Genomic DNA, 27,284 nt, shown 5'->3' with positions numbered 1-27,284 from the left:
GGTGGATAGACATGCCCACCGAGACACATGCCCAGTGCCCGTGGGAGCCAGGTGGCTGCCTTTTTGGTTGGTTGGTTCCTTTTCTTTTTTTTTCTTTTTTTTTTTTTAAGAAAAAAATAAAACAGGTCAATTTGAGCTGTGGTTGTGAGGGGTGTTTGGGAATTGTCGGGTGGCAGGACGTGCTGTCAGGTGAGTTATCTGAATATGCACATGGGGCCCCTCCTTGGACCCCAGTGCAGGGGCTGGCCACCATCTTAAGGTCTTGTTGGCAGCGTGTGGAGCTCCTGGGCCTCCCTGGGGCCCTGCCTTTGGCCACACTGGCCCTCTGTGCTCTCCAAAGCTCAACAGGCCCTTTTGGCTCAGCCCCAGGGCAGGGGCCAAGTGTGCAGGACCCTGGCGCTTTCCCCCAAGGCCTCTGAACTAGAACCCCAGAGAAAACCCAGAGCGAGCAAGAGTATGCAGTAAATATTTATAATCAACCATTAAACAAAACAAACTCCATCACTAAGGTACACAGAATGCAGGAAGCTTTGAGGGATGGGGCGGTGTGGCTCAGCTGCCCCATCTTTTGGCAATAAATAAAGCTTGGGAAACTTGAAACCTTGGCCGATTGGGTTTGTGTAAGTTTCAAACACTGATAAGTCTTGGGGCTCTTTGGATGTGCGGCTGCGGGGCTGGCGCACCACTCACATGCGCAGGGCAGGGCGACTGCAGACTGGGGAGGAGGGTAGAGGGAGGGTTCTTCCAGGGCTGGGGACAGCAGCAGCAGTGGGCATGGTTATTGCTTGGAGGAGGCTTGGTCTGCAGTTGAACACACCGGAACACACGCCCCAGTGAGGTAACAGCTTCAGGGAGGGGAATTGGCAGCCATGCCGGTCCACTCTTTGCCAATCCTCAGCACCCTGTGGTCCATGTCCCAGTGAGCTTGGAGCATGCACCCTGGCGTGAACTCAGCAAATACAGACCAGACGTGCCTCAAAGCTCACTTGGCCCTGGGAGGGGCACTCTGCACTTATGTCTCACGCAATCGGGCTGCAGTCCCTCTAGGTTGCAGCCATCTCCTGTGAATGAAAGCCCTACCACCATCCAGAGGCTACACCGGTTCAGGTAAGGGCAAGTGAACATGTTCCTCAGTAGCGCAAAGATGAGAATACGCCTTGCTCCCTCCAGATAGGCCAGGGTCCTTGTGCCTTGGAATGATGCAGGAACCCAGCTTAGTGACTGGAGGGGACTGTGCACAGGCACACTGCGGCAGCATGGGGTTGTCGGGGGCAGTACTCTTGCACCTGAGGACCCCTGGTCTCAGCACACGCTCACCGGGACCTCGTGCTGCTGGTAGGACTGGCCACGGAGGCCTTGTGCACGCAATAGGAGAGCGGGGTGCGGGGCTTAGGCGGGGCTGTGGTCCGGGGATGTGGGTGCTGCAGTGGCGGTGGCCAGCATGGGGGCCGCGGTAACGGGCTGGGCGAGGTGTGGCAGTAAGAGTCTATTCTCGAGGCCAGATGCTAGCTTGTCCAGCAGTACCTCTGAGGGCCGGGCACACAGGCCCGATCCTGGGCACCTGCCGCCAGGCTCCTCCTCAATGGCAGGAATGGTGGGTGCTGGGGGGCCGGCTGGGTCTTCACCTGCGCGGCTGTCGGGTGGGCAGTCGACGCTGTCGCCACGGCGCAGAGGCGCACGTGTGGGGCGAGGGTCAGGCCCCGGGGGTGCAGAGGGTGCAGCGCGCTCGCAGGGGTCACTGTGCTGCCGGCCCCGCTGCTGCCACTGCTTGCGTGCGTGAGTGTGCGGGTGAGCACGAGCTCGATGGCGCCCAGCCATGGGTGGTACATCGTCGAAGTGTGGGTCGTGGCGCAGGAACTCGTGGAAGAGTGCATCGGTCTTCTCGTCCACGCTGTAGTCCCGGCGTGGTGTGCGGCGAGGCCAGGCACGCGGGCTGCAAGGCCAGGGGGACTCCTCGGCAGCGGCCCCGTCGAAGCTGCCCCCAACTATAGCCGCGTGGCCCATACTAGGGAAGGAGGAGGGTTTCTCGGGCGCACTAGGAGGCCCATCGTCACCCGTGCTGCGTCCCTCGATGCTGGCATAGCCACTGTCCATCTGCAGCAGCTTGCGGGGCCCTCCCACCTCGCCATCGGAGGGCCGCAGTGTGAGCGGCGGCGAGGGCGGTGGGAAGGCGGGCGCCGTGCCCCCGGAGCCAGAGCTGTCTCCGCTGCGCACCGAGTCACGGTCGTTGCTGCTGTGGTCTGAGGCGGTGGCCGCGTGCAGCTCAAGAGAGGCACGGAGGCTCCAGATGTCGCGGTAGATGGTCTGGGCATGCTCTGGCCCTGCATCCCGCTCACTGTCTGACTCCTGCTGCTGGTCAGGCCCCGCACCACCTAAGCTGCGCTCCGAGGGGGGCTCGGGGTTCACTCCTCCCGCGGCGCCTGCCTCCTCCTCCTCCACCTCTAGCCTGCAAGCCAGGCGCAACAGTCAGAGGGCTCCCCCATGCCCTCCCCGGCCACCCTGCTCCGTCAGGGAGGGGGGCACAGATAGGGACTCTCCACCTTGGTCAGGCTCTGCAGAAGGTGAGTTTTTTTAAATGCTGTCTCCTTTGCAGGGGATGCTTTTTTGGTAAACCCTGAGCTCTCCTGGAGCCTGCTTTTCAACCAGGATGTCTTATACAATATGTAACCCAAACACCTATAGGCACTGCAGGTGGTTGGCTCCTCACCCAGAAAGAGCTTTCTCTGAGCTGCCTTCTTCCTAACATCTTAGTGCAGGAGCAGTGTGGGGAGGAACTAAGCAGGTGGGGGGCCCCTACCCCTAGGTGCCTGGATATGCCACTTAGCACCCTCCCACCATCTTGGAGTAATAAAGAACTAGGAGGACGATACACAATCAGAAGGGGTCTCTACCCAGACCAGGAAGTGTAGGAACCCTGCCCTGCTCCCTGGATTCCCCCATGTCACTGACATGGGCCCAGAGTTTCAGGATAACTGCCCTTGGGCTGTGGGAGGTGGTCCTGCTGGCAGATGTGGTCAGGACAGTTTTTGAGAAGGAACCTGGGCAGGTGGGAGGGGGTCCCTCAGGCCAAGGATTCCACTGGGGACTCCCAGCAGCCCTGCCTGTGTAGGTGTTTAGTCCTGGGGACCCTCCCCTTGGCCCTTACCCAGTCTCCCCCTGCTCCCTTCCTCCGGTCCACGGTCCACGCTGGATAGGTGGCCCCAGCGAGGCAGCCTCCAGGAGGGGCAGTGGCACGGGAGGAAACTGACTGCCTGTCTGCCCTGCAGACAAGGTGGGGAAAGCACTCCCTTGGCTACCTATGGGTGACTAGGTAGGGCAGGGGCCCACAGGCCCACCCCTAGCACCTTTATCTACTGAAAAATACCTGCCGAGAGCGGGGGACGGGCTGGTGGGGCTGGCCAGAAAGGGGCAGGGGGGCGGGAAGGCCATAGCAGCGCCTGTGCTGGCAATGTACTGGATGAAGTCCATGTGAGGGGTGTCCCCCTCCTCCTGCTCCATGCTCTCGCTGGCTGCTCGCTGCCGCTGGAAGTGGTGTCGCTTGGGGGAGCCTGTGCAGAGGGAGGCACATCAGTCTGCCTGGGCCCCTCCCAGCACTGCACCCCACTCCCACCCCAGGCACCAGCCTGGGCCAGGTGAGCCTGTTACACCCTGCTGTGCAGGTGTGAGTTGTGTATAGGCAGCAGTAGTGCCCTGAGCAGCCAGGGAAAACAGGTGTGGCTACAGCAGGGGCTTGAACTGGTTACCTAGTGGCAGGCATAGCTGGGCTAAAGCACAGATGTGGGAAGGAGTGAATTCTCAGGAACAGGTTGCGGGGGTGAGGGAAGAGGTGAAGCCCTCTCCTGCCAGCCTCACCCCTGCCCATGGGCCACCTGGACAGAGGCCAGGACCCTCCCACCACAGAGGCCTGGGAGAAGCTTCAGTGGGAAGGCCTCAGGAGTAGGGAGGACAGTCACCTAGCAAATAGGTAGGTTCTGGGTACTACTGTAGACAGCCTCAGGAATTACAGGATGCCTCTGGGCTCCCTACAGGGCAGCAGGGCAGGCCCTCCCTCTCTGGCCAGGAGCACCTAGGCCAGAACTCACCCCTCCCTCTCTGATGCTGGCTGGAGCCAGGCCCCAACAAGGAGGATGGCACAGGCACTGGCCACGTACCTTCTCTCTCTGACACTGTTTGTCCCCTCTCCCCACCTCCTCCACAAGGAAGCAAGCACATGCATGACCTGGCCTGGCCAACTAAACTCCCTTGAGCTTCTGGTTACAGCTGCTAGTGTCCACCTCCCCAAGCCCCCGCATAACTCTGCCTTGGGCTGAGGGTAAAGAAGCCCTATATCCAGGACTCCATATGCTTCTGGGTCTGCTGGGTTCAACGTTGCTGTCATTTGTCCAGGGGTGGCCAAATGGGCCCTCCACCTGGTGCAAATAATTTTTTTTGTGGGGGGGGGTTCCATTGAATTTTGAGAGAGGGTGGAAGGGAGGGAGGGAGTAATAGAGAGAGAGAAACATCAATGTGAGAGAGACACATCAATTGGTTGTCTCCCACATGTGCCCTGACTAGGGCCAGGGAATAAACCTGCAACCCAGGTACGTGCCCTTGACCGGCAATTGAACTCACAACCCTTCATTTCATAGGCCAATGCTCTAACCACTGAGGAACACTGGCCAGGGCTGTAAAGTTTTATGGGCACACAGCCACACTCGTTTCCATGTAATATACCGTTGCTTGCCCACCACCACTATAGACAGACAGCAAAGCCAAAAACACTACCCTCTGGGGCCCTAAAAAAGCTCGTTGCATGGCCCTGGGCCCCCTCCTGACCAGCTCTGAGATCTTGGACAGGGCACCCATTGGCCAGCATGGGGCAGGAACTGGAGACGCCTCTCAGGAGCATAGACCCCACCCCCCACCCTCGGTTCTGAGCCTCTCACCCTATGGCTGCTTGGGGCAGGGTCCCTGGCCCTCACTCCCCACCAGGGGCCACAGCTCACCTCTCGTGTCCAGACTTGATGCCCGCTGGCTAGGTTCCAGCTTCCATTTTTTGACCTTGAAGTAGGGGCTGGCCCCATCCAAACTGGCATGGCGCCTTAGGCGGGTGAAGAACTGCAGGACTGGGCCCGCCCCAGAGCCTGGACCTGCCTCCCGGGGCCCCACAGAGGTCCCCAGCCTGCCAGGCTTGGTGATCTTGGCACCCGCATCCGTCTGGGAGGGAAGAAGGATGCTTTCAGGCAAAACGGCCCCCTTCCCCACTGTCCCCCGCCTATTACTCAGCCCAGGCTAACTGCAAAGGGGGAGCAGGGAGCTCTCTCCTCCTCCCCAGATGCTGCCCAAGTTTCCCAGGTACTCAGCCAGGTACTGGCTAGCTGTGTCCTCTCCAGCCCTGCACAGAGGGGGTCCAAGAATAAATGTCCGGGAGTACTCACCCTGGGGCTTGGGCTGGGTCCTGACCACACCCTGCCCAGCTGCCCAAGTGCTTTGTGCATGTGTGAGCATACTCGTGTTCGAGAGGCTGTGCATGTGTCCTATGTGTTGCCCACCCCGCGGGGCTCATGCCCGTGGGCAGCTCCCCAGTTCACAAGAGCCCAATTGTGTGCTGTGGCCCCTTCAGGGACCAGGCCTGGGCAAGGAGAGCTGTTGAGGTGGGAGGCCACAGGCTGACCTGTCCTGAAGTGGAACAGGGAGAGACAAGTGGGACAGATGGGAGCCCTCACCGAGGTGCCTTCCCCGGAGTCACTGGATGAGGAGGAGCTGATCTCGAAGTCAGCAGGGCCCGTGGCAGGGTTGTAGGGGTCACCTGGCAATGCGGAGCTGGGGCCCACGGAGCGGCCAGTGAGGGCCTTCCCCGGGGGCTGTGGGACAGAGCCGGGTGGAGGAGGAAGCAGTTGATAGGTCAAAGAGCACTGGTGGGTGAGGGGGGATGCTGGGCCCAGCCCCCCTCTATGCATCCCAGCCAGCCCTCCCTCCCCATCCTGAGATAAGGGGCCTGGCTCAGAGAGCCAGAAAGGTGCCACCTGCCAGGTAAGGGTAGGGGTCCCTCCCACCAAGCCTAAGTCTGGCTGCCAACCTCTCCATACTCACCTGGAATATGGCAAGGCTGGCCTTGGGAGGTGCTGTGGGGTGAGGCATGGTGGTTGCAGTGGCCTCGCTGGAATCACACTCATGGATGGTGACAATCTTGAGCGGTGGCAGGTGCAGGTGGGTGAGGCGAGCGTTCTTCAGGTGGTGGAAGTCCCCCTCTGTCAGGGTATACCTGTGCCCAGCATACCCGCCAGTCACTGAGTGGCCCATCCCTGAGCTTGGCCCCACCCCACACAAGCCAGATACCCCCAGCCCACATACTGCTGCTCCATGGCCCCACTGTCCACCCTGTTGGGTCTGGGGAGAGCAGAGTATGAAGGCCACCCAGCAGAGGCCAGCTCTGCCCAGTGAGCCCAGTATCAAGGCCATGCTCCAGCCCTGAGGGTGCTGACTTCCCAGGGATCCCCTTACCTTCGGCCCTTGTCTTGCGCCTTCCGGCTCTGCTCAAACAGGGCTGCCTCGTTGAAGGATACGCGGCGCCCGGTTGAGCTGGTAGACAGGAAGCGCTCGGTCTCTGCATCCTGGCCCTCGAGGTCCTCCCCCCTCAATTCGGGGTCTGCGAGGAGAGCCAAGAGAGGGTGGGCCCCGGGTGGGCTGTGCCTGATGCCAGCAGACTGTGGGCAGGACGGGATGGGGAGGGAGCGAGGGGGCCCGACTGACCACCAGGGATGGACAGGGAGGTGGGCGGGCACTCGCTCATCCGCTCACACACTCACTCACTCAGCATGCACCTGTGAGCACCTACGCGTGGGCTTTAAGGAAACAGAGATGAGTCGGAATCGAGCTGCGCCCAGTCTGGTGGGGGAGACAGACAGACACAGAAGGTCAGGAGGCCCGAGGGGGAAGGCCTAGGAGTGGACAGGGGGAGGGGCCTGGGCAGGGGTGGGGCCTGGGCAGCACCTCACCTTGGACCCGGTGGGTGCTGGTGTCCAAGTAGGTGGTAGTCGTCTTCTCTGCCTCCTCCGTGGCTCTGGGGTGGGACAACAGGAGAGCAAGGTAGGCAAGGGTGCCTGCAGGGCTCATGCCCATGGGCAGCATTCTGAGCTCACTGGAGCCCATCTGCTGGGACCTGGTCCCTGCACAGGCACATGTGCACCCAACATCCTCAAACACCACTGCCCCTGCACAGGTATGGTGCACCTGCTCCCCACTGGCCAGCTGTAAGATGTTTGCCCAGCTCCAGGGCCCCCAGGCCTCCCAGAAAGCAGCGGGGTGGTAGGCACCAACCTGTTGAAGCCCTGGTGGACTTCCCAGCAGCGCCTGCACAGGAGCAACACACCGGACAGCACCACGAGGGTTCCCCCAACAAAGAGTGACATCACCACCACCAATAGCATATAGTTGTCCAGGATGGGGTCAGGCTCCGCCTGTGGGGTGGGGGGTGTCAGGTCCTGCCTGGACTCTGGTGGCCCAGACCCGCTAATCTCCCTCCCCAACCCCATCACTCACAGTGGGGTGGCCTGTGGTATTGTCCCACGTCGTGGTCAGGATGTCTGTGGTGGTGGTGGCGGCAGTCGTGGCCATGGTGGCCGTGGGCTGCATTTTGAGGTGAGGAGAAAGGGCCTGGGGAGGGGGGTGCTGCTCAGCTCCAACTCCTGGGTACCTGCCTCCTCCCTCATCCCAGGGAGTCAGAGCAGCAGCCCACACAGGGCAATGACTCACAGAGAGGTGGGGGGAACCCAACACCGCTCCCACCCCCTCAGATCAGTGCCCAGCAGGGACCTCCATCTCCCCATCTTTAATAGGGAGGTTAACTGCCTCCCCAGCTGATGGGGCAGGACCCCCAAGGTAACAGGGGCTTGGAACCCTGCCCAGGAAAGAGGAAGCCCCCCTGGGAGAATGGGGAAACAGACTGTCAGCTCCACCTGCTTGCCCACAACCCATAGCGACCACAGGGCTGGCCCTGTCTGCCCCATCAGGGGAGAGGGATGGGCAGTCCCAGGAGACTGGGGACAAGTAGTCCACCAAGAGGAGTGTGGCGGAGGGGCTGAGCACAGTGTCTCCAGGCTCCTGACTCTGGAGGTAAAGGCCTCCTTCCACCGAGCACTAGTGGGAGTGAAAAGGCCAAAGAAGGCGCATCTGTTCCCAGCCCTGAAGAATCTGGTTCCCATGGCGACTGAGTGAGCAGGCAGAGCTGGGGGGGTAGGGGGGGGTTTGCCAGGGAGCACTGGAGAGGGGAGGGGCGGGGAGGGGCGTGGCGTGGGAGGGAGGCCTCCTGCAGGGGCGACTCCTGCGGGCCCTGGGCATCAAAATGGCTGCTGCGCTCCTCCCCGCGCCCGGGTGCCCAGCCCGAGAGGCCGAGTGCTTCCGCCAGCAGCCTCTCCCAGCGCGAGCTGGCTGGCCTCCAAGCCTGCCTTACGCCAGGGGAAACTGAGGCTGGGGAGGGGCCCGGCACTCGGGGAAAAAGGCTGTCCAGGCATTGCACCTGACCCTTCTCCGGGCGGGAAGGACTGGGATGCACTCTGGAATCTCAGGGAACAGAGTTTGGGGCTGGATGACCAGCAGCCCTGAGTCGGCTCGGCGCCCACGCGGTCCTTCCCAGAGGAAAGGGAATGCCTGTGCACAGGCTCCAGCGTCCCCAACACTTTCGGGTTTTGATCCCACGCTACAGCGGGAGAAACGGAGGCTTAGAGAAGGGGAGGGTGCTGGCGAAAGCCAGGTGTCCTGAGCGCTCGGGGTCAGAGACTGGCTGCCGCACCCCTGTCTACTCCGGAGTAAGGCGCACGTATATGTAGGTTGAGAAATGAGTTCATACTGGAGGGGGAGGGGACAGAGGCGCATGGACTTGACAGGAGACCAGGGAAGATGGCAGGAGGCGGAGGAAGAAAAGAGGTGGACTCTCGGCGGTAGGCGGGGACAGGAGCGGTGGGTGGAGGTTCCCCACGGGCCAGACCCTGAGGTCCAGCCGGGCCTCCGCTCCCCGAGCTCGCTTGCCTCTGCGCCTAACCCGGCGCTCACATCCGGCCCCGGGGGCGGGGATGGCTAACGAGGACAGGCAGAGCCGAGCTCCAGGCTTATCTCAACCTCGGGCTAAGCCAGGAGGGAAAACGCCATCGCCCTCGCTGGACCTCCCAAGGGGAAACTGAGGCCGGGGAAGGGCGCGGGCGGAGGTCCCTCTTCCGGCCTCCGAAGCCGAGGTGCAGAGCTCCAAGGGTTGGCTCCCACGCCCGCCCCGATCCTCCAACTCCCTCCCTCGGGCCTCGTCGGGAAAGGACAGTGGTCCGGAGCCAGGGCGGGCCCTGGAGCCGGCCGCGATCCTGGGCTCCGCGATCCTAGCCTGCCTCCCGCCCGCCCCGGTGCAGCCCCGGGCCCGCCGCGCCTACCTCAGTCTTGGGGCGCGCGGCCCATGGGCGGCGGGCGGGCGGCTGCGCGGCGCTTTCGGCTGGCTCCAACGCCCGGTGGCCGCGGAGCGGGAGGAGAATTTATGAATGGAGAGCCCGGTGCGCGGGGGAGGCCGGCGAGAAAGGAGGGGCCGCTCACGTGACCGCGTTGGCTACGAGCCCTATCCCACCCGCTGGGTGCCGCCGGGTCCAGGCCCGCAGCCCCCACCGCGTTTGCCGCTGCGTCTGGCTCTGTCCGCACTGGCCACCGCCTCCCCTTCCCTTCCGGCGGGGGCGGGGGGGGCGGAGCTTGCGCTCCCCGTTGCCCCCTCCCCACGCGGAGCCGCCCTCTCTCGCGGCGGCAGATCTCCGCCCCCAGTCCCTGCAGCACGACTTCCCGACCCTTCCCTGCGTCCCGAAGGATGGGGATGAGGGAGGCATGCTGGAATGCACGACTCCCCCCAACCCGGGGTCCTGGGGTGCATAGGCTCCCCCTCTTTATCTTCTCCCCCTCCTTATCTTCCCCCAGTATGGGGGTCCCCAAGGTGCACAGCCCAGGGGTTTCGGCTGTCCTCCCTTTCTTCCTTTGTGAGGGCGGCACTGTCAGGGCCCTGCCTTGTTGAGACGAACAAAGATAATAGAAAAGAACCACCAGGGCCTGCCCAGCGCTGGTGACATCAGAACTACCCTGCAGAAACCCCATATCTGGCAAACCCCAAGGCTGTTCCCCCTTTTCTCCTTCTGAAAGTCGCGCATTGTCCTTCTAGATGCTTAGGCCACCAACCTGCCATCCGTCTGGTCCGGGTCCCATCCCAGCCACGCCCCACAAGGACATCTTTTTACCAGGGAAAGCCTACACTGCTCAATTATGCCCAAATTCAACCTCCAGGCATTTGCACTCGCAGGTGCCAGGCAAGACCCCTCTTCCCTAGCTCAGTCGCAAGAGACCCTCCTTCCCACCTTCAACACTTCCCACATAGCAAAGCCTCCATGCCTCTCCTTTTGGCTGTCTACTAACATGACAACCACCACGCTACACTCCTGTCCCTTGCTGCACTTTGTTTCTTGCTATGGCCCTCTCTCGACCTTACTAACTCCTGTGTGTTTCGTCTCTACTCACTCCTAACCCCATTACACAGTGAGCTCCAAGAGCAGGAGCTCATTCACCTCTGGCTCCCCAGGGATAGCACAGGGCTGGCACCCGGGAGAAAACATACTTATTGACTGGTTGAAAGGGTGATACCACTAAAGGAGGGCAAGCGACAGCCAAGTGGATAAATAACCCAGGAAAGCTGGCTCCAGGTGAGTAGGAATGGCATGTGCAAAGGCCCTGAGGTAGGTAGGTGTGTTTGCAGAAGATTGATATGTTTGAGGAAGCAGGGAAAACAAACCATCTTGTGGTTCCTAGGAGGGGAATAACGTGGTACCTCTGGCTGTGTATGAAGCCCCCTGTGGTGAGGCTAAGGGAGGAGGCTGAGACCATCCAAACCAGTGATGGCCACAATGTCCAAGCTGAATGGAAAGGCCCTGTCTATGGTTCCACCAGGGTATTCCAGGGTAACTCAAGGTTTAGGACCTGAGTAACAGGTGGTGCCTTTACCCATGAGTCACGCTGGAATGGGGATTGGAAAGAAGTCGTCCAGCGGATGGGTTTGAGAAGCCTATTAGATAGATCAGGCCTCCCTGTGGGGTCCGGGTCTCCAGGAGAGGTCGGACTGCACACAAGATCACATGACTCACCCGAGAAACGTGAGTAGGGCTTCCCAAAACACACGCCTTCCCCACCTCCAGAGCCCGGAGGAGGCTTTTTCGGTCTGGATGCTGGGAGGCAGGGGCGCAGCGACAGCGTCTGCCTGGGCCCTGTAAGAAGCTAGGACTCATGCAGCCCCTAGGGTTGGGAAGCCTCCGCAGCAGGTGCCCTGGGCCTAGGAGTGACACCCACTCCCCTGCACCTTGCATCCCTCTGGTCCTCAACAAAGGCCGTTCCGGTTCAACCCGGACTCCGCGTTTTCCCGGAGCCCAAGGTGAGGGATTGGGAGCTCGGCCCCGTGCGCCGACCTGCGTGCGTGACCGCGGAGGCGGATTGGTGACGTCAGCGCCACGAGCGAGGCTGCGCAGACCGCGGTGATGTCAGCGGAGCCCCCGACCTACCACACAGGCGCCAGTGCGTCAGCAGCTCGCAGGGGCGACGGACTGGCCGGGCTGCGACTAGAGCGTCTCCGGACACCGGGGTGTCGTCTCGTGGCGCTCGCGGGAATTACAGCCAAGCCGTGCTAGCACCGCCGGTGTTTGCTTGCGCCGGACCCTCTGCCTGAGGATGCTGTTCCGGGATTTCTGCACTCATTCCCTCCCCCCCCTTTTGCTCCTTTAAAAAATAAAGTATGTCTCCTTCTAGCATACTTCATGATTTGTTTAGTTATTACGCTGAACGTCTGTAAAATGCCCCCCCACACACACACACCAGAGGTAGAATCTTGGTATTTCTCTAATGTCTCTCCAGCTCCTGGCATCCAATGAGCGCTCCCCAAATCCTGAATTCAACTTAAGTGTCTTCTCCGCGCAGGGTTTTTGTTTGTTTTTGTTTGTTTTTTAATGTTTTTATTGATTTGAGAGAAGAAGGGAGAGGGGGAGAGAGAGAAAGAAGAAACATCGATGAGTAAAACATCAACATGGATTGGCTGCCTCCTGCAAGCTCCCTGTTGGGGATCTAGCCGCAACCTGGGCACGTGCCCTGACCAAGAATGCAAACGGTGACCTCTTGGTCTTCGCACAGGCTGTTAGTTCTTGCATGCAGAACCTTCTAACTGAACCTTCTAACGGCCGTTTCTCACCCCGGCGCCACACAAGCCACACAACGCCAACCTTGGTTCCCCCAGCCCCCTTCCCCTCCGCCAGCGGTCTGGGAACTGGAGCTGAAAGGAAACTACAACCCCCAGCGTGCCGCGCACTCCGCGGAGCAGCGCGCGGCCAGCCGGGAGTCGTTCGCGCGTGCGCCCTCGCTACTAATTCTTCCCCCAAGCGTCTCTGCGCCTCGTCCTCCTCGCCCTCTAGGCCACCCAGGTTCCGCCAGACCCCAGCTACTCGGTCTACGCGCCGCCTCCGCCATGCTGCCATCCGCGCTGCTCCGCCGCCCGGGCCTGGGTCGCCTCGTGCGCCAGGCTCGCGCCTACGCCGAGGCGGCGGTCGCCTCGGCCCCCGCCGCGGGCCCGGGACAAATGTCTTTCACCTTCGCCTCACCCACGCAGGTGCGGACGCCATTCCGGACCCCGGATCCGCGCCCCTCTCCCGCGTGATTCGGGCACGAACCTCCCCAAGCCCAATTCCGGATCCGAGCTCCCCAACTCCTAGGTCGCCGACCCCCATTCCGGCCCCAGGATCCAAGCCGCTCAGCCTCCAGGTTGTCGATCCCCATTCCAGACCCGGAATCCGAGCCCCAAACCCCCAGGTTGTGGACTCCTATGTCGTACTACGTACCTGTGTCGCTTCTCCATGTGGTTTGGGATCCGGCTCCTCCAAGCTCCCGGGCCTTCCACCTGGAATGCGACGCCCAAGGGCCGGACCAGCCCTTTAAGCCGGCATTGCCCCTTGCTGCAGGCAGCTCTCCCGAGATAAGCACCTCTTATGGTGTCTTTCCCTGGCAGGCACTCCTGGTATCCTTATAGCATATCTCTGCCGAAAAGCTTTGGTGGCTGGATTTCGTTCTCACAGATAATGGCACTGAAGCCCAAGGACTAAAACCCAAGCATCGGCCCCATCGCGACTGCTGCTTTGTCTCCCATTGGCACTCAGCCCTGTCCCAGCCCATTTCACTATTGGGAAGACTGAATCCCGGTGGTGTGGGACTGGCCTGTAGCGACCTATTCCCCATGTTTCTTCTCCAGGTCTTCTTTAATGGCGCCAACGTCCGGCAGGTGGACGTGCCCACGCAGACGGGAGCCTTCGGTATCCTGGCATCCCACGTGCCCACCCTGCAGGTCCTGCGGCCAGGGCTGGTCGTCGTCCATGCTGAGGATGGTACTACCTCGAAATACTTTGGTGAGTCCAACAGGAGGACAGAGAACTGGGCTGGGCAGAGCTGCACAGTGCAGCAAGTCAGTCCCCATTTCAGTTGATATGGCAACAAAAAGTGCTGTGGGCACTGGGAGGACGGTGGAAAGCAAGCCAGAAGCATCTTGCAGCCTTCAGCTCCGGACTGGCTGTGGTTTGGAAGAGAAGTAAAACCGGTGCTGGGTAGGCGTGCTCTCCCTCCCAGGAGCACACCTGCACCTTTCCCTTCTCCCTCTCCTCCCTCCACAGGAATGCATCTCCTAAACTCTAAGGGAACCCACGAGACTTGCGACCAGGGAGCAATGGGCAACTGCAGCTTGTTCTGCTCTAACTCCCTGACCCTGTCCTCAAGGCTCCCTTTTCTCTGACTTTTTTAACATATCGTTATTGATTTCAGAGAGAGGAAGGGAAAGAGAGAGATAGAAACATCAATGATGAGAGTCGTCATTGGTCAGTTGCCTCCTGCACACCCCCTACTGGGGATTGAGCCCACAACCCAGGCATGTGCCCCGAGGGGGAATCCAACCACAATCTCCTGGATCCTAGGTCGATGCTCATCCACTGAGTCACGCTTGGCCGGGCTTCTCTACATTTTAGTGAGCAAAGCAGCCCGGCCTAGTCTCATTTCCCCTCCTAGACCCTCATTTCACCTTTGCTTCACCCATGCAGATACAGAGGCCATTCTGGACACTGGATCCGCACCTGTTGCTGCTTCTGTCCTAGGCCCTTCCTTGTTTCATTCTCCCCAGTTTTAATAAATGTTCTCTAAAAATAAAAAATAAAACATGTTGGGGAGGGGAGCCTGACTTAGAGAAGGAGGAAACTTGTGCAGAAAGAAACTGGCTCTAAGACCTTCCACCAGCATGTCTCTAAAGCTAGAGCCAGCCAGGATTCAAACACAGCCCTGCTCAGCTAATGGGTTCATGTGTGAAGGGATGGGTCTTTGTCCCCATGCCCAGCCACAACAGATGCCCCTGGTGGCCCTGTTCCCATGTGTTCTCTCCAGGTGCTACATCCCCTATGCTGTACTCCAGGACCCTTGTTGGGCCACTGTCCCGATTCTGGGACTGGTGGTTTTCCCTGAGCCTAGATGTGGCAGTCTCATCCCCCCTCCTTCCGCAGTGAGCAGCGGCTCGGTCACAGTGAATGCTGATTCATCAGTTCAGTTACTGGCTGAAGAGGCTGTGACATTGGACATGCTGGACTTGGGGGTAAGTGTCCCAGTGGAAACTGAGGCACCAAGAAGGCATATGAGCTAAGAGCTTCTGGCTTTGGGGGTGGAGGGGCAGGTGCCAGACCAGGGCCCTTATTTGGCCCTCACCAACCACCCACCTACTGTAGGCAGCCAAGGCAAACTTGGAGAAGGCACATTCGGAGCTGTCAGGGGCAGCGGACGAGGCTGCGAGGGCTGAGATCCAAATCCGAATCGAGGCCAATGAAGCCCTGGTGAAGGCCCTGGAGTAGACGGTGCGTGCCCCTTGCCAGTGTCAGCAGGGAAACCAAGGCCCAGAGTGGGACCCTTTGGAACCAGCTCCCTTGGGTTCAGTATGAGGGGGTGGGGCAACCCCTCTGAGAGGTAGCCATCCTTGTTGACCAGGCCACCAGGGGGTGGCACATTGCCAGCTTCTCTCAGAGCACACCCCCTGGGCCCAGGCCTGGTGGGTAGGGATGAGCCCAGAGACCCTGCTCTGCCCTTGGGGGACTATCACCTAGGGGGTTTGTTTCCCACCTCCAAAGATCCCACCAACCTGACCTGCCACCCTCCACTCTCATCCCTGTAGAGACCTGTGCTCCCCACTGCCGCCTCTGGACAGCTTGTCCCCGGTCTGCACCCCATTAAAGACCAAGGACCCCACTTGTGTGTGCTGATTTTGTCTCCTGCCTAGGGCAATGGGCTTGGGACACAATATCCCCTGTGAGGTAGGGCCTCAGCCTCAGGGATTTGGAGGTTGTGGCCTGAGAGGTCCTTGGGGGCCTCTGGGAAATGGGGGAAAACACAGCCAGTGACACCAGGGCAGGTGATGGGCAGGCTTCTGGCCTTCACTACAAGGGGATGGGGCAGAGGCAACGGGTGGGGGGTGGCCATAGCTGTCTGTCTGACTCCTGTTGGTGTTGGCATCTCTGGCACCCCGGTCCCTGGGCCAGCCCCAGATGGGGTGTGGTGTCTGGGAAGGGGCAGCCCTGACAGTGCACAGCTTTGCCGTGCTGCTCCATCTATTCCATTTTGTAACCCTGGAGTTAACCCAGACTTGGGCTCCAGTTGGTAGACAGAGGACTTCAAGGAAGGAGTCTTCTTGCTCCACCCCCCTCAACCCTGAACCCAAGCAGGGATTGCAGGGTATTCCAGGGTGGTGACTATTTAGGAGAGCCTGGGCCTCCCTGTGTGTCATAGGGACATGTCATCAGTATGGATGGGCTGTGCACTAGGGTGTTGCAGTCCCATGCAAGTGACTGTCACATGGCTGTGTTTGAGGCTTGACCTGGTAAGAGACCCATGTGTGTGGGGCCTCCAGGTGAGCTCACTGCTCTGGTTGTGTGTGTGTCTGGGTCTTCTTACTCTCAGGCCAGTGAGACCCAAGCAGCTGCCCCCCACTTCCCAGGAACCCCCAGCCCAGAGAAGGCTGTGACAGTCAGGGGTCACAGGTGCAGCTCCACTCTTGTCTCCAACTTAGAGCCTAGGTCTTAGAGGCCGTGGCCAGACTGGGCACCATAAATAAAACCAAAGAAGTGGGGTTAAGGAGGGAGACCATCACCAAGATACTGCGCCAGCACCCCCCACAACAGGGACCCCCCCCTGCCTATTCCCTGAGAGACTTCAGTGTCCAGTTGGGGGACAGCAGGATGCAACGAATTCCATAGCATAGTCTCCATGGGGAGACCTGTGAGTCTTGAAGACACCCCTGCCTGACATGGGCTGGAGGGAACAGCTGGTGCTGGCAGGGCCAAGACCTGGGGCAGAAGGCATGCAGGGTGGGGCAGGTCACAGGGCCAGAAACCAGAGATCCAGACCTTATCCATAGGGCAAGCTTGGGACCTAATGGGGGGCAGGAAAGGGGTCCCCTGGTATACCTGTGCTCATGCCCTGAGACGGTTGCTGAAATATGGGGATGTTCTACACAGGAGGGAATGGGAAGCCAGTTAATTAGCACATTGTTAGACTTACAGAGCAAGGTCAGCCCCCCCCCCACAGCAACCCCTTATCTCCCCCCCCCTCCCCCCTGTGTGTGTGACTCAAGGGTTTCAGGAAGGTCAAGAACCAGCCTGAGATCACAAAGTTTTGCCACCTGAGCAGCAACATCCCCACCCCTTGAGGGTCCCACCCAGCCTCTTCCTGCTCCCTCTGCCACCTACAAGCTCCGTCTGGAAGCAGAGCCCCCACCCTGGACCCCTCCCCCTGCCTCCACTTAAGTCTCCAGAGCTCTGCACTGGCTGTTTCCATTTCCTGGAGCACCACTGCTGTGTGTGTGGCCAACTCCTATCCATCCCTCAACAGCAGCCCCAGTGACTCCCTCCTTCCAGCCCAGCCCTGGCTGACCTTGCAGGGCTGGGAGTGCCTGGGTGGGGGGTTGTTGGCAGGGCAGAGGCTATATAGGAGCATTGGGTGAGAGCAGAAAGGAACAGCCCTGGGACGGATGCAGAGGGTGGAGGTGGGGGTGGTCAGGCTAGATAAAGGGAGAAGGCAGATAAGTGGACAGGGTGGGTGAGTAGAACTTGGAGTTCCTCTCAGGGCAGGAGGGCCCCACCACCAATCAGGGTCATCCTTAGAAAGCCCCCCAAAGGACATGCCACATTTCTGCCTGTGTGGCCTATTTCCTAGTATGTAAAATGGGTAGGAGGGTTATGCCCAACCCAAAGGATGGGCAGCAGCCTGTGAACTTGCATTATTGAGTGATGATAACATCACAGAGTCCAGGTGAGGGACCCATACTTCAGGCCCCAGAGTGAGCCCTGTAGGATTCTCATTCCACCCCATGGCTACCAGGGAGAAACAGGCTCCAGAGGCCAAAACCCTCCAGAGGTCACAGGATCTGTGGTGACTGGCTGCACAAGGCAGTCCTGGTGCTGGTTAATCGCTCCATAAATGCCCTCTGAGGTCACTGTTAAGGGATGCAGGAGGCCGCCTGCTGGGGCATCCCCACTCTAGGCTGGTGACTTCAGCCTGTTTTCCTGGACTGCACTGCTGACTCAGGCTCCCCTTCCCGCGCCCCCACCCCCCACCCCGCCCCGCCATGCGGGCGCTCCCAGGTGGAAGCACGGGGCCTGGAACGGCAGGAAAAAGGGTGGGGCAGGGAGCCCAGCTGTGCACCCTGAAACCCAGTCCCCGTGGCCTAAGTAGGGGTGCGCCAGAGTCGTCGACGCGGCCGACCGTGACCTCGGATTCGGAGGCAGTCAAGGAGCTCAGTCATTTATAGGGCAAGTGGCCCAGGCCAGGCGCTCCGAGGCCCTGGCCCACTAGGAGGGGCGGGGGACGGCCTGCGTCACTGCCCGCCCAAACTCCACCCCAGGGAAGGCGGTGCGGATAAAGGTTCGGGGCCGTCCGTAGGGCCCCAGACCTACCCTGCTACCGCGCACTAGTTCTGGACGTAGGTATTTTAAGGACTGTTGTGACCTCGGACTGCCCGCGCCCGGTGAGTTGTGGGCGGGATCTCGTGGGCCAAGGAGGGGTACCCCACTTTAGGCTTTTAAGGTGTCCCACTTTTCTTTGTTCTTGGGGCAGGCAGGGTTCGGGATATCTCCAGTTCTGGGAAGCCTCTCCCTCCGTCCCCGGGACGTAGAATGGGAGAAGCAAGGCGCAGCCAGCACCCCCTTGGTGCGACCTCAGCCCCCGCGCCACCCAAGCCCCCCCCCTCCGGCCCGGGCACTCCCCCTCCTCAGAGTGACCTTGAGCTAGTTGCTGTTCCAGCCTGTCTCCTCGGATGTACGACCTGAGTCTTGGAGGATTCACACTCCTAGCGAGGCTTTCCCCACGCCGGCAGTCGGTCGGCTTTGCCCCTACCCGGGGCAGCCTCGCGCCCCCTCCCCAGGACTCCCGGCAGCGCTCCTGGATGGGGCCGGCAGAGGGCGCGCCAGCGCTGCTGACTCACCGCAGCCTCGAGCGGAGCGCTGCGCGCGGGCGCAGCCAGGAACGCCGCGTCACGTCATAGCTCAGGAGGGTGCGACTCTAGAAGCGGGTCCGGCCCGCGATACTGGGGTGGGACGTGAGGTGGCACCAGCGCGGGAAGGGTCCCCCCGACACCGGCCACGTCACCGGGATGCAGGCTTCGCCATCACCCCACTCCTCGTGGAGACCTCACGCCCCAAGGTCGAACCCTCCCCCGAGCCGCCGAAACGGGCCCAGCTACCAGGCGCGGGGATTGCCTCCCGCTTCCGCTCGCAGTAGCTTCCCGGACGAACGCGGGGGGAGGTCACGCGGCATCCTGCCCCTGCAGGCCTAGGGACAAAGCCCACCCTCAAGCCGCGCAGCTCCTGGACGAAGTTCCCGGGCCCTCCCGTGCCGCTCTCTCTTTGTTGTGGGCACCAGGCCTTATGAATGGCCCCGGGCGCGGGCGGGGGCGTGGGGGCCGGCTTCTGCTGCTTCAGCTCCGCCCCCGCCGCGCTCCTCTTGGACGCTGGGGCTGGGGCGGAGCCGGGGGCGGGCCCGGCGGCCACGTGGGGCAGAGCCGTGGCTGCAGCCATTGGCGGGCCCGCGCAGCCCACTATGCGTTCGGCGCGTGCTGATTGGCCGGCGCGGGGCCGGCTGAGTAAGTAGTGAATGGGAGGGGGCGGAGGCCCCGCCCCTTGTAACGTTGCTACATTATAACTTTTTTTTCTTGTTACTTTCACCCCCAGATCCTCTGAGCGGCGGCGGCGGCGACTGTTGCTAAGGGAGGTGACGCGCGGGGAAGCGCGGCCCGAGCGGCAGACGGCACTAAGCGCGGTCGGCCAGCGGCGCCCACTCCTCCGGGACCCTACTCCCGCTCCCGCCGTATCTCGGTTGACGCCTGCAGCCCTTGAAAGAAGTCGCAAGTGCAATCCCCAACCTGGGAAGGCGCCCCAACGAGCCGACGCGACCCCGGAGCGCCACTGGGATTCTTGATTCGCCATTTGCTACTGGGACCTTGTCGAAGGGGACACGCGCTGCCTCCCGTCCCCAGTGTCCCCGAGAACCCTGGTTCTGGGAGCCTCGGCCCTGTCCGGAGGCGCGGCGAGGATTGGCGGTGCCCCGCGGACCCCAGCCCCCCAGCGCGGGCCGGGGATGGAGCCGCAGCCCGGCGGCGCCCGGGGCTGCCGGCGCGGGGCCCCCGGAGGCGCCTGCGAGTTGGGCCCGGCGGCGGATGCGGCGTCCATGAGCCTGGCCATCCACAGCACAACGGGTACTCGCTACGAGTTGTCGGTGTCCCCCGACGAGACGGTGGAGGGGCTGCGCAAGCGCCTGTCCCAGCGCCTCAAAGTGCCCAAGGAGCGCCTGGCGCTGCTCCACAAAGACACGTAGGTACCCAGCGCCGCCCCGGCCCCAGCGCACCCTTGGCCTGCTGCCCCCTCTGGCCCCAGCCCCCGGACGGGAACAAAGAGCTCGCAGCTCGGGGAAGGAAGGGGGGCGGTCAGACGGGAGGGGGGCGGCGGTGGCGCGCTCTCGGGCGCCCTCTGCTCGGCCTTGCTTGCTTCGGCCCCCTCCCCCGCCCGGGGTCGCAGCACAAAGGCGGTTGTGAGGGTGCCTCTGTCTGGGCTTAGGCAACCCCCCTCGCAGGACGATAGGAGCCCCGGGACGGCGCGGTGCTCCTGGCTGCGGGGGTGGAGGCCCTGCCGTCTCTTCCTCTGCCTGCGTCTCCGCCGGCTTCCGCATCTGCTCTGCGTCTGGCTGTCTCCCCCAACTTGCGTCTCTCTGCCCCCCTTTGTTCTCGCCTCTGAGTGCTCCCCTCAGCCTTCCCCTCCCCCATGGTATTTAAATCGCCTCCAGGCCGGGGAGCCCGCCTCCCGTGGGCCTCCGGGGACAAGCTGTGTCCATCCCCAGCGGAGGGGCCTCGGTGGGGGAGGGGCGGGAGGGGGAGGGTCTCCTTTGTCTGAGCAGAGGCTGCCTGAGCCAGGAAGGGAGGGAGGAGGGGGAGCCCTGCCAGGCAAAGCCCCTAAAGGCTAAGCTCTGTGGCCCCACAAAGAGGAGCCCAGGGCCGGAGTTCTTGAATTACAGGCAGGGCTGGCCCTGCTGGGAGGGTTCACAGGGCACAGTGGGGCCCGGGTAATGAAAAAGTGTCTTGCCAAGGTGTAAAGGGGGTGTCCCAATCCAGAGTTGGGGTTCCTTGAGAGAAGGGGTCTAAACCGCTAGCATGGGGTCCCAAGGCCCAGAGGGTGAACCTTGCCCCCACTTTCAGCGCCCTGGGTCTAGCGGCCAGTTAGAGATGGGGGTGGAAGGACAGAGCACAGAGCACAGCACTCTCCGTCAGCCTCTGCTTCCGTGTTTTGCCTGGTCTCTGTAGCCTCACCCTCTTCCTTCCTCCCTCCCCCCCCACCAGCCGGCTCAGTTCGGGGAAGCTGCAGGAGTTCGGCGTGGGGGATGGCAGCAAGCTGACTCTCGTGCCCACCGTGGAGGCGGGCCTCATGGTAAATGGCTTAGGAGGCCCCAACATGGGAGGGCAGCGCCCTTTCATGCCAGCATGGTCCCTATCACACCTGTCTGGGCTCCCCCCCACCATGCAGGACCCTCCCAGCTCAGGTGTCCAGCCCAAAATGCATACTTAGGGTCTCTTCCCCTCCCTCTCTTTGTAGTCTCAGGCCTCAAGGCCAGAACAGTCTGTGATGCAGGCCCTGGAGAGCTTAACAGAGACCCAGGTGAGACTCGATCGCCGCCCCTCCTAGCCCAGGGGCTACCAGCCCCACAGGAGAGCCTGGGGTTGTTTCTGCTCCCAGGAAGCTTGTGGGGAGGGGACTCGTGCTGCCCCGCCTTCTTGCCAGCTTGGCCTGGTCACCCAGCTTCCTCTTCCCCCTCCCCCCCAGCACTCACCACCTGACCTTGAGGGCCTTCTCTCCCACGGTGGCTCCCATGGGGGATGGGGACCCAGCTTTCACAAGCCTGCCTTCGGGTGACCTTGGCCCCAGCTCCCACCCACTGGGCCTGTGTCCCTGAGTGCCCCCCTCCAGAGCCACCGAAGTTTCCCCAGAGCGACCTTTATAAAATTTCTGCTGGTGGGGAGAGGGAGGGGCTAGCCTGGGTGACACTCCTTCCGCCTTTCGCCTTTCCTGACCCCATTGTCAGGGGTGGGTAGTCACCCCTCCCCCTCCTTTTTCTGGCCTTTGTTCTCTGCCCCAAAAGGGGAGGGGTGGGGTGGGGGCAACCGGGCACCCAGCAAGACCAACACAGGATGTTAGGAAAATATTTAGTAAGCAGCCTGGAGGGAGATGAGGAGGGAGGCCTGGGCTGGCCCACACCCAGGTTCCCGGTTTTGTTGCAGCCTTCCCCTCCCCTCCTTTTCTCATTTTTCTGGCGGCAGGGCCTCCTCCCAGGAGGGTGACACAGGCCTCAGCTATCCGCCTGCTGCCAGGGTGGGGGAAGCAGGCTGCTGCCCTCCCCTAGAGGGGGTGGGCAGGTTTTAGGCCTCCCTGTCTGGGCTGGCCAGCCGCAGGAAACCTGCTCAGCCGCTTCCCTTCCTCCTGCCTGAGGCCCTCGCCCCCTCCCCGACATGTAGCATCCTGCCCTCACCAGCCAGCTAGTGTGGAGGAGGGGGGAGAGCAGGATCTGGGTGGTCTGCCATCAGAAGGGGTGGCGGGGTGAGGGAAGAACAGGAGTCCTGGGAGCCCCAAGGGGGCTCCTGATTTCCTGGGGCAGATGTGAACTGAGCTCCCTGCTGTTGGTGGGGGATGTGGTTGCCAGTGGGGGGCCCTGTGTTTGGTTCACATCCGCCCTGGTGCCTTCATCAGGAGGGAGATGGAGCGGGGGTGGGGAGGCTGGGTGGATCAACTGGGCTCCCAAGGGCTGCTCCCTGCCTGGCACCACATTATGCTTGCCCAGTTGCCCTCCCCAGGGAGGAAGTTGCTGGAGGGAATGGGGGGGTGCTTCAGCTACTCTTGGGAGATACCCCAGACCCTTCTTGCAAGGGGCATTTCTGGGGGTGGGGGTGGGTCGTGCAGACTGGGCTGGGGGTGGGGGCTTCGAACTGCCTGCCTCCCTCGCCTCCTCCCCAAGGCCCCCAAGCAGAGAAGGTTACACCAGCCGCTGCCAGGGGAGAGCTGGGAGGCGGTTGTTCTGAGTCATCCAGCCTCTGTCACTTCTCAGAAACCTCTCCACCCCCCCAACCCCCAGCCCAGCCCCTGGGGAGAGTTCTGTGCTAGCCAGTCCCCAGTGCAGACTAGGGTCAGAGGCACCCCACACCCTCTTTGAAAGGGGACCCCGATTGGAGGGTTCATGTTTGCGTGGGTTGTGTTCAGGCCCTGGGGGACCCTGGCTCCAGGGAACCAGTCAGGGCCCCTTCCTGCAGTGACGCCTCCCTCTCAGCCTCTGCCCCGCCCAGGACAGATAAATATTTATCTTGAGAAAGCAAAGGTTAGGATGAAGAATTTGTCCAGCAATTCCACCCACTTGCTGCCCACCCCTTTGGCTTAACTGGGAGGGGGCCTGAAATAGGTCCCTTTGCCATAATCATAGGCAGAGAGGATCTGGGGGTTTGAGAGGGTGGGGAAAGGTACAAGGTGAGGGTTATTTAAGGACAGTGACCTCTGGCTAGGCCCTGCCCCCTCTGGCCTCAGTTTCCCTTTGAAAGAACCAAGCTGGCCAGGAAGGGCCAGGCCCCCCTGTCTGACCTGCCTCTGTCCCCCACAGCCCCCAGCGGCGCCCGGGCCGGGCCGGGCTGGCGGAGGCGGCTTCCGGAAATACCGATTCATTTTATTTAAGCATCCGTGGCACCGACAGGGACCCCAGAGCCCAGAGAGGGGCGGCGAGAGGCCCCAGGTCACACAGCATGGGGGGCCGGGCTGGGCCGGGCTGGGGGCGCCTAGGGCTGGGACCCTGGGGCTGACAGGCTACTCTCTGCAGGTCAGTGACTTCTTGTCGGGCCGCTCACCGCTGACCCTGGCTCTTCGAGTGGGTGACCACATGATGTTCGTCCAGCTTCAACTTGCAGCCCAGCACGCCCCACTACAACACCGCCATGTGCTAGCAGCTGCAGCCGCTGCCACCCGCGGGGACCCCAGCATGACCACCTCTGTGTCCTCTCCCTGCCGGCCAGTGTCCAGTGCTGCCCGTGTCCCTCCAGTGCCCACCAGCCCTGCACCTGCATCCCCCCCACCTGTCACAGCCGGCTCCTTTCGTTCCCACTCAGCCCCTACCACCTGTCCTGAGGTGAGTCCAGGAAGGGCTTATTCGGTGAACTCAAGGATGGGCTGTTCTGGGACATGGGGGAGGAGGGTGCACAGGGACTCAGATCCCTTGTTTCAAAGGCCATCGCTGGATCCTGGGCTGGTGGGTGATCCCTGGACCCTGAACCCCAAGGTCTTTGCTTATACCCTAAGCTCATGTGCCCCCTCCCTCATCAGCAGATGGACTGTTCCCCTGCTGCCAGTACCCGGGCCAGTCCCACATCCACCTCTGGGGGCAGCCCCACCTCCCGTTCCCGAAAACCTGGTGCCATTATCGAGAGCTTCGTGAACCACGCCCCGGGGGTCTTCTCAGGGACCTTCTCTGGTAGGTGTCATGGCTTCCACGTGTGTCCCACTAGTGGTCACATGCATACACCTCAGGGTTGGGACATACTCTCACCATCCCACCCTCAGATCTCTACATATACTCATGACCCTACAGCAGGTTTTGTGTCCCCCATGCGTGGGTGGGGGTCTTTGTGTCATTCCTGCCCCAGGGTCCCATCCCTTAGGCACTCACCAATACACTCTGCCACCTGTAGGCACGCTGCACCCCAACTGCCAGGACAGCAGTGGGCGGCCACGGCGGGACATCGGCACCATCCTGCAGATCCTTAATGACCTCCTGAGTGCCACACGGCACTACCAGGGCATGCCCCCATCACTGACCCAACTGCGCTGCCATGCCCAGTGTGCACCTGCCTCGTCTGCTGCAGACCTCACCCCCAAAACTACCTCCTGTGAGAAGCTGGTGGCCATGGCCCCGGCCTCCCTGAGCCAGGCCCGCCTGGGCAAGCCCACGGGTGAGTATCTAGGGTGCCTCTCCCATCCTTATCACTCAAGGCCCCTCTTTGTGCAGCTCAGAGCAGCTGACCCACCTCAGGCTAGGGAGGCACCAGCTGCCACTCAGCCTGCTCTTGGAGAGCCTGCAGAGAAGGGACCGTGTGTTGGGGGCAGAAAGTGTCCTTGTGCCCTCCCAAGGGGGTTCCTCCTCACTTCCTCCTCGGGAACCTTCTCCAAATGGCAGGTGGAGCCTCTGTGAATGGCCAAGTCAGGCTAAGGAGGGGGCCCAGTTTCCCCTCCTTCTCTATGACGCCATATTTTCCCAACTTGTTTTTACCCTATAAGTCTGGAGTCTTGCAGACTGGTGATGCCACTCTGTTCAGTGGGCCCCCCAGCCCAGGCCACAAAGGGGAAATCATTCGAGGCCAGAGCCTGAGTTCCTCTCGGTCACAGAAGGAGCTGCAAGGGTTCAAGCTGCAGTTAATTCATGCTGTGACTGTGTCCTGAGTGCCTGACTTGTACATGACCCTGCCCTCACAGGGCTCAAAGCTGGTGTGCTGGACACTGGAGCAAGTTTTAATAAACCTGCAGCTTCCAGGGGTCTACTGGAGATTCATCCTGTAAATACTCTTAACCAGTCCCCTCAATGGAGGGAGTCCTAGGCTATGCCTAATGCTGGAGGGGATTTGCTGGGGGTCCAGCCTCTCCTGGGGGGGTCACAGTCACTGCTTCCTTTATAGGGGACCGGTTGCGGCAGACAGAGAACCGTGCCACCCGCTGCAAAGTGGAGCGCCTGCAGCTGCTGCTCCAGCAGAAACGGCTCCGCAGAAAGGCCCGGAGAGATGCCCGCGGCCCCTACCACTGGCCACCCAGCCGCAAGGCTGGTCGCAGTGACAGCAGCCCCGGAGGCAGTGGTGGCAGCCCCAGTGAGGCTGCAGGCTTGGGCCTTGACTTCGAGGAATCCGTCTGGAAGCCAGAAGTTAACCCTGACATCAAATCAGAGTTTGTGGTGGCCTAGGAACCTTGTCCCTTGCCCCTGCCCAGGGTGGCTGAGAATATCACCCAGCTCAGGAGAGCAGGCAGTGGGCACTGCTGGAGGCCCCTCCCTCCTCAGCTAGTGTCCTGGTTTTTAAAAATTTCATTTCTCACCATGGTTTTCCAAACCCTACGTGGCCTTGGGTTCCTGCCTCCTCAGTTCAGCCTCCCTACCTCCCCACCTCTTCCTCTGTACCCCCCCCCCACCTCAGCCAGGCAGGGTCCTTCCCTGCTCACCTTCTCAAGCTCCAAATATGTAGCAGTCTTTCCAGATGGTTCAGAGCAGAAATGAGGAAGCCCCCTCACCCCTTCTGCTGGCTCTGCTGCTCCCCCACCCTCTTCAGGTTTAAGTCAAAAATGTAGATGCCTCATATGCACTTTACAGACAGGAGGGGGCCACAGACAAGAGAATCCCCACTGCTGATTCTGGCCTCCCCCAGCCAGCAGGGCCCCACAGGGCTCCAAACACCTCACAGGACCCACAGCTGCAACCGACCAGGGGCTGTCTCTTCCACGTCTGTACTTCTTTCTCTTCTTGGTTTCTTTTTCCTGGAAAAAAAAAGCTGTTTCAGGGGAGAGGCTGGCCAGAGCCTGCCTTGGGGTTTGGGTAGGGGTGTGGTACTCTTTCCTGGCACAAAGGGGAGGGAAGGGAACAGATTTGTCGCCCGCCTTTGCCGGCCATGCACTGTGCGATATCCTCTGATGCCACTCCAGCCCCACCCCTATTTTTTTTTTCTGAGCTCGGGGTATTTATAGACTGTTAATTTTCTGACTGAGCCAATAGTAGTTGGGAATCTCTTGAAAAATCAGGAGAGAAATGCCTGTGGGGCAGGGGAGATGCCCTCAGCCCTGCTTCTCAGCCCAACCTGAGGGATCTGGGCCTGTGGACTGGGGATGGCCCTCCTGCAACCTGGAGGGGAGGGGGTGCTGAGCTGTGAATCTCATGGTTAGGAGCTACACTGTGTAGCATTAACCCCCTGGGGGGCATTGCTGCTGGTCTAATTTGGAACCTCCCCACTCATGCCCATGCCCCAGGGGTCTTTGGCCCAGAGCAGAGGGACAGGACCCCCCCCCCTTAATTGGGGCCATTTCAATGTGGGTGGAGTTTATTTTTCATTCACTTTTTTACTGATAAATGGAGATGTCTGGGCCTTCCCCCTCCCCCACCTGTCTGTCCTGCAGGACACCCCACCCCTGCTTGTCTCCCTCCTTTTGTCCTACTTGTAGATGAACCCCAGGTCCTCATCCCCTCCCCATTATGTGTTTCAAGTTAATGGTTTCAGATGTGAACATCATGTGTTAACTGTAGCTCTGTAAATTTTTTTTGTTGGGGGGGTGGGCAGGGAGGAGGGGGTCAGAAGGTTAAGGGTCAAGGATTTTTTTTGTTTTTCCAAAAGAGAAAAGGGGCAGGTTTGTTTTTTGAAAAACTGTCTTGGATACCTATTTAAATGTGTTCTTGTTGTTGTTTTTTTAACAATTTTTAAATAATGTCTGTGCCCCCCAGGGTCTGAGGGTAGAGTCCCCAGGCAGGAACCAGCCTTGCCTCACTATGCCCCCCCCCCCCAAGAAAGCATTACCGGCCCTGGGGGTGGGGGTCCGGCTGTGGGGTGTGCCTGCACTTTTCATGAGTTTCCTGTATGAAAAGAAAAAACCTACACAAACACCTTGATTTCAAGTAATAAACAGAAAATTACACGAGTGAAA

The 27,284-nt window shown here is 60.9% G+C and overlaps 3 protein-coding genes across 6 annotated transcripts; 2 read left to right on the top strand and 1 right to left on the bottom strand.

The window, feature by feature from the left end:
- Window positions 1–461: 461 nt before the first annotated feature.
- Window positions 462–11,203, bottom strand: CBARP (CACN subunit beta associated regulatory protein). Of its 2 annotated transcripts, none has more exons than XM_087816589.1 (10): window positions 11,133–11,203; window positions 7,522–7,635; window positions 7,300–7,439; window positions 6,978–7,042; window positions 6,484–6,628; window positions 6,073–6,244; window positions 5,706–5,843; window positions 4,986–5,196; window positions 3,365–3,548; window positions 462–2,446 (listed from the first exon to the last, which is right to left on the bottom strand). In XM_087816589.1, the coding sequence occupies exons 2-10, from the start codon at window positions 7,612–7,614 to the stop codon at window positions 1,390–1,392; spliced, it is 2,205 nt and encodes a 734-aa protein (XP_087672715.1). In that variant the 5' UTR covers window positions 7,615–7,635; window positions 11,133–11,203; the 3' UTR covers window positions 462–1,389. The 2 variants fall into 2 exon arrangements, with proteins under 2 accessions (XP_087672715.1, XP_087672716.1); XM_087816590.1 differs by lacking the exon at window positions 11,133–11,203 and adding an exon at window positions 9,396–9,623.
- A 1,222-nt stretch (window positions 11,204–12,425) lies between these two features.
- ATP5F1D (ATP synthase F1 subunit delta) lies at window positions 12,426–15,451 on the top strand. Its single transcript, XM_016209716.2, has 5 exons — window positions 12,426–12,637; window positions 13,274–13,427; window positions 14,562–14,650; window positions 14,781–14,906; window positions 15,221–15,451. The coding sequence occupies exons 1-4, from the start codon at window positions 12,497–12,499 to the stop codon at window positions 14,901–14,903; spliced, it is 507 nt and encodes a 168-aa protein (XP_016065202.1). The 5' UTR covers window positions 12,426–12,496; the 3' UTR covers window positions 14,904–14,906; window positions 15,221–15,451.
- A 4,223-nt stretch (window positions 15,452–19,674) lies between these two features.
- On the top strand, window positions 19,675–27,284 carry MIDN (midnolin). 3 transcript variants are annotated; one of them, XM_087816591.1, is made up of 8 exons: window positions 19,675–19,907; window positions 20,927–21,014; window positions 21,180–21,242; window positions 23,227–23,355; window positions 23,440–23,745; window positions 23,940–24,087; window positions 24,305–24,565; window positions 25,286–27,284. In XM_087816591.1, the coding sequence occupies exons 1-8, from the start codon at window positions 19,675–19,677 to the stop codon at window positions 25,561–25,563; spliced, it is 1,506 nt and encodes a 501-aa protein (XP_087672717.1). In that variant the 3' UTR covers window positions 25,564–27,284. The 3 variants fall into 3 exon arrangements, with proteins under 3 accessions (XP_087672717.1, XP_016065199.2, XP_016065198.2); XM_016209713.2 differs by lacking the exon at window positions 23,227–23,355 and having other exon boundaries at window positions 23,943–24,087; XM_016209712.2 differs by lacking the exon at window positions 23,227–23,355.

The sequence above is a fragment of the Miniopterus natalensis genome, chromosome 4 (genome assembly GCF_054644295.1).
Source record: "Miniopterus natalensis isolate mMinNat1 chromosome 4, mMinNat1.hap1, whole genome shotgun sequence".
In the NCBI taxonomy this organism is placed as follows: Eukaryota; Metazoa; Chordata; class Mammalia; order Chiroptera; family Miniopteridae; genus Miniopterus; species Miniopterus natalensis.
The sequence above is the reverse complement of the archived record's forward strand: the minus strand, read 5'-3'. Positions and strand labels throughout refer to the sequence as shown.

Excerpts from the sequence above, each read along its gene's own strand:
- CBARP (XM_087816589.1), bottom strand. The coding sequence starts at position 7,614 with ATGCAGCCCACGGCCACCATGGCCACGACTGCCGCCACCACCACCACA. Across the intron at positions 7,440-7,521 it reads ATACCACAGGCCACCCCACT|GCGGAGCCTGACCCCATCCT; the intron begins GTGAGTGATGGG and ends CCCACCCCACAG. Across the intron at positions 7,043-7,299 it reads GTCCACCAGGGCTTCAACAG|AGCCACGGAGGAGGCAGAGA; the intron begins GTTGGTGCCTAC and ends GTCCCACCCCAG.
- ATP5F1D (XM_016209716.2), top strand. The coding sequence starts at position 12,497 with ATGCTGCCATCCGCGCTGCTCCGCCGCCCGGGCCTGGGTCGCCTCGTG. Across the intron at positions 12,638-13,273 it reads CCTTCGCCTCACCCACGCAG|GTCTTCTTTAATGGCGCCAA; the intron begins GTGCGGACGCCA and ends TTTCTTCTCCAG. Across the intron at positions 14,651-14,780 it reads TGGACATGCTGGACTTGGGG|GCAGCCAAGGCAAACTTGGA; the intron begins GTAAGTGTCCCA and ends CACCTACTGTAG.
- MIDN (XM_087816591.1), top strand. The coding sequence starts at position 19,675 with ATGGAGCCGCAGCCCGGCGGCGCCCGGGGCTGCCGGCGCGGGGCCCCC. Across the intron at positions 23,746-23,939 it reads CCCCTACCACCTGTCCTGAG|CAGATGGACTGTTCCCCTGC; the intron begins GTGAGTCCAGGA and ends CTCCCTCATCAG. Across the intron at positions 24,566-25,285 it reads CCGCCTGGGCAAGCCCACGG|GGGACCGGTTGCGGCAGACA; the intron begins GTGAGTATCTAG and ends CTTCCTTTATAG.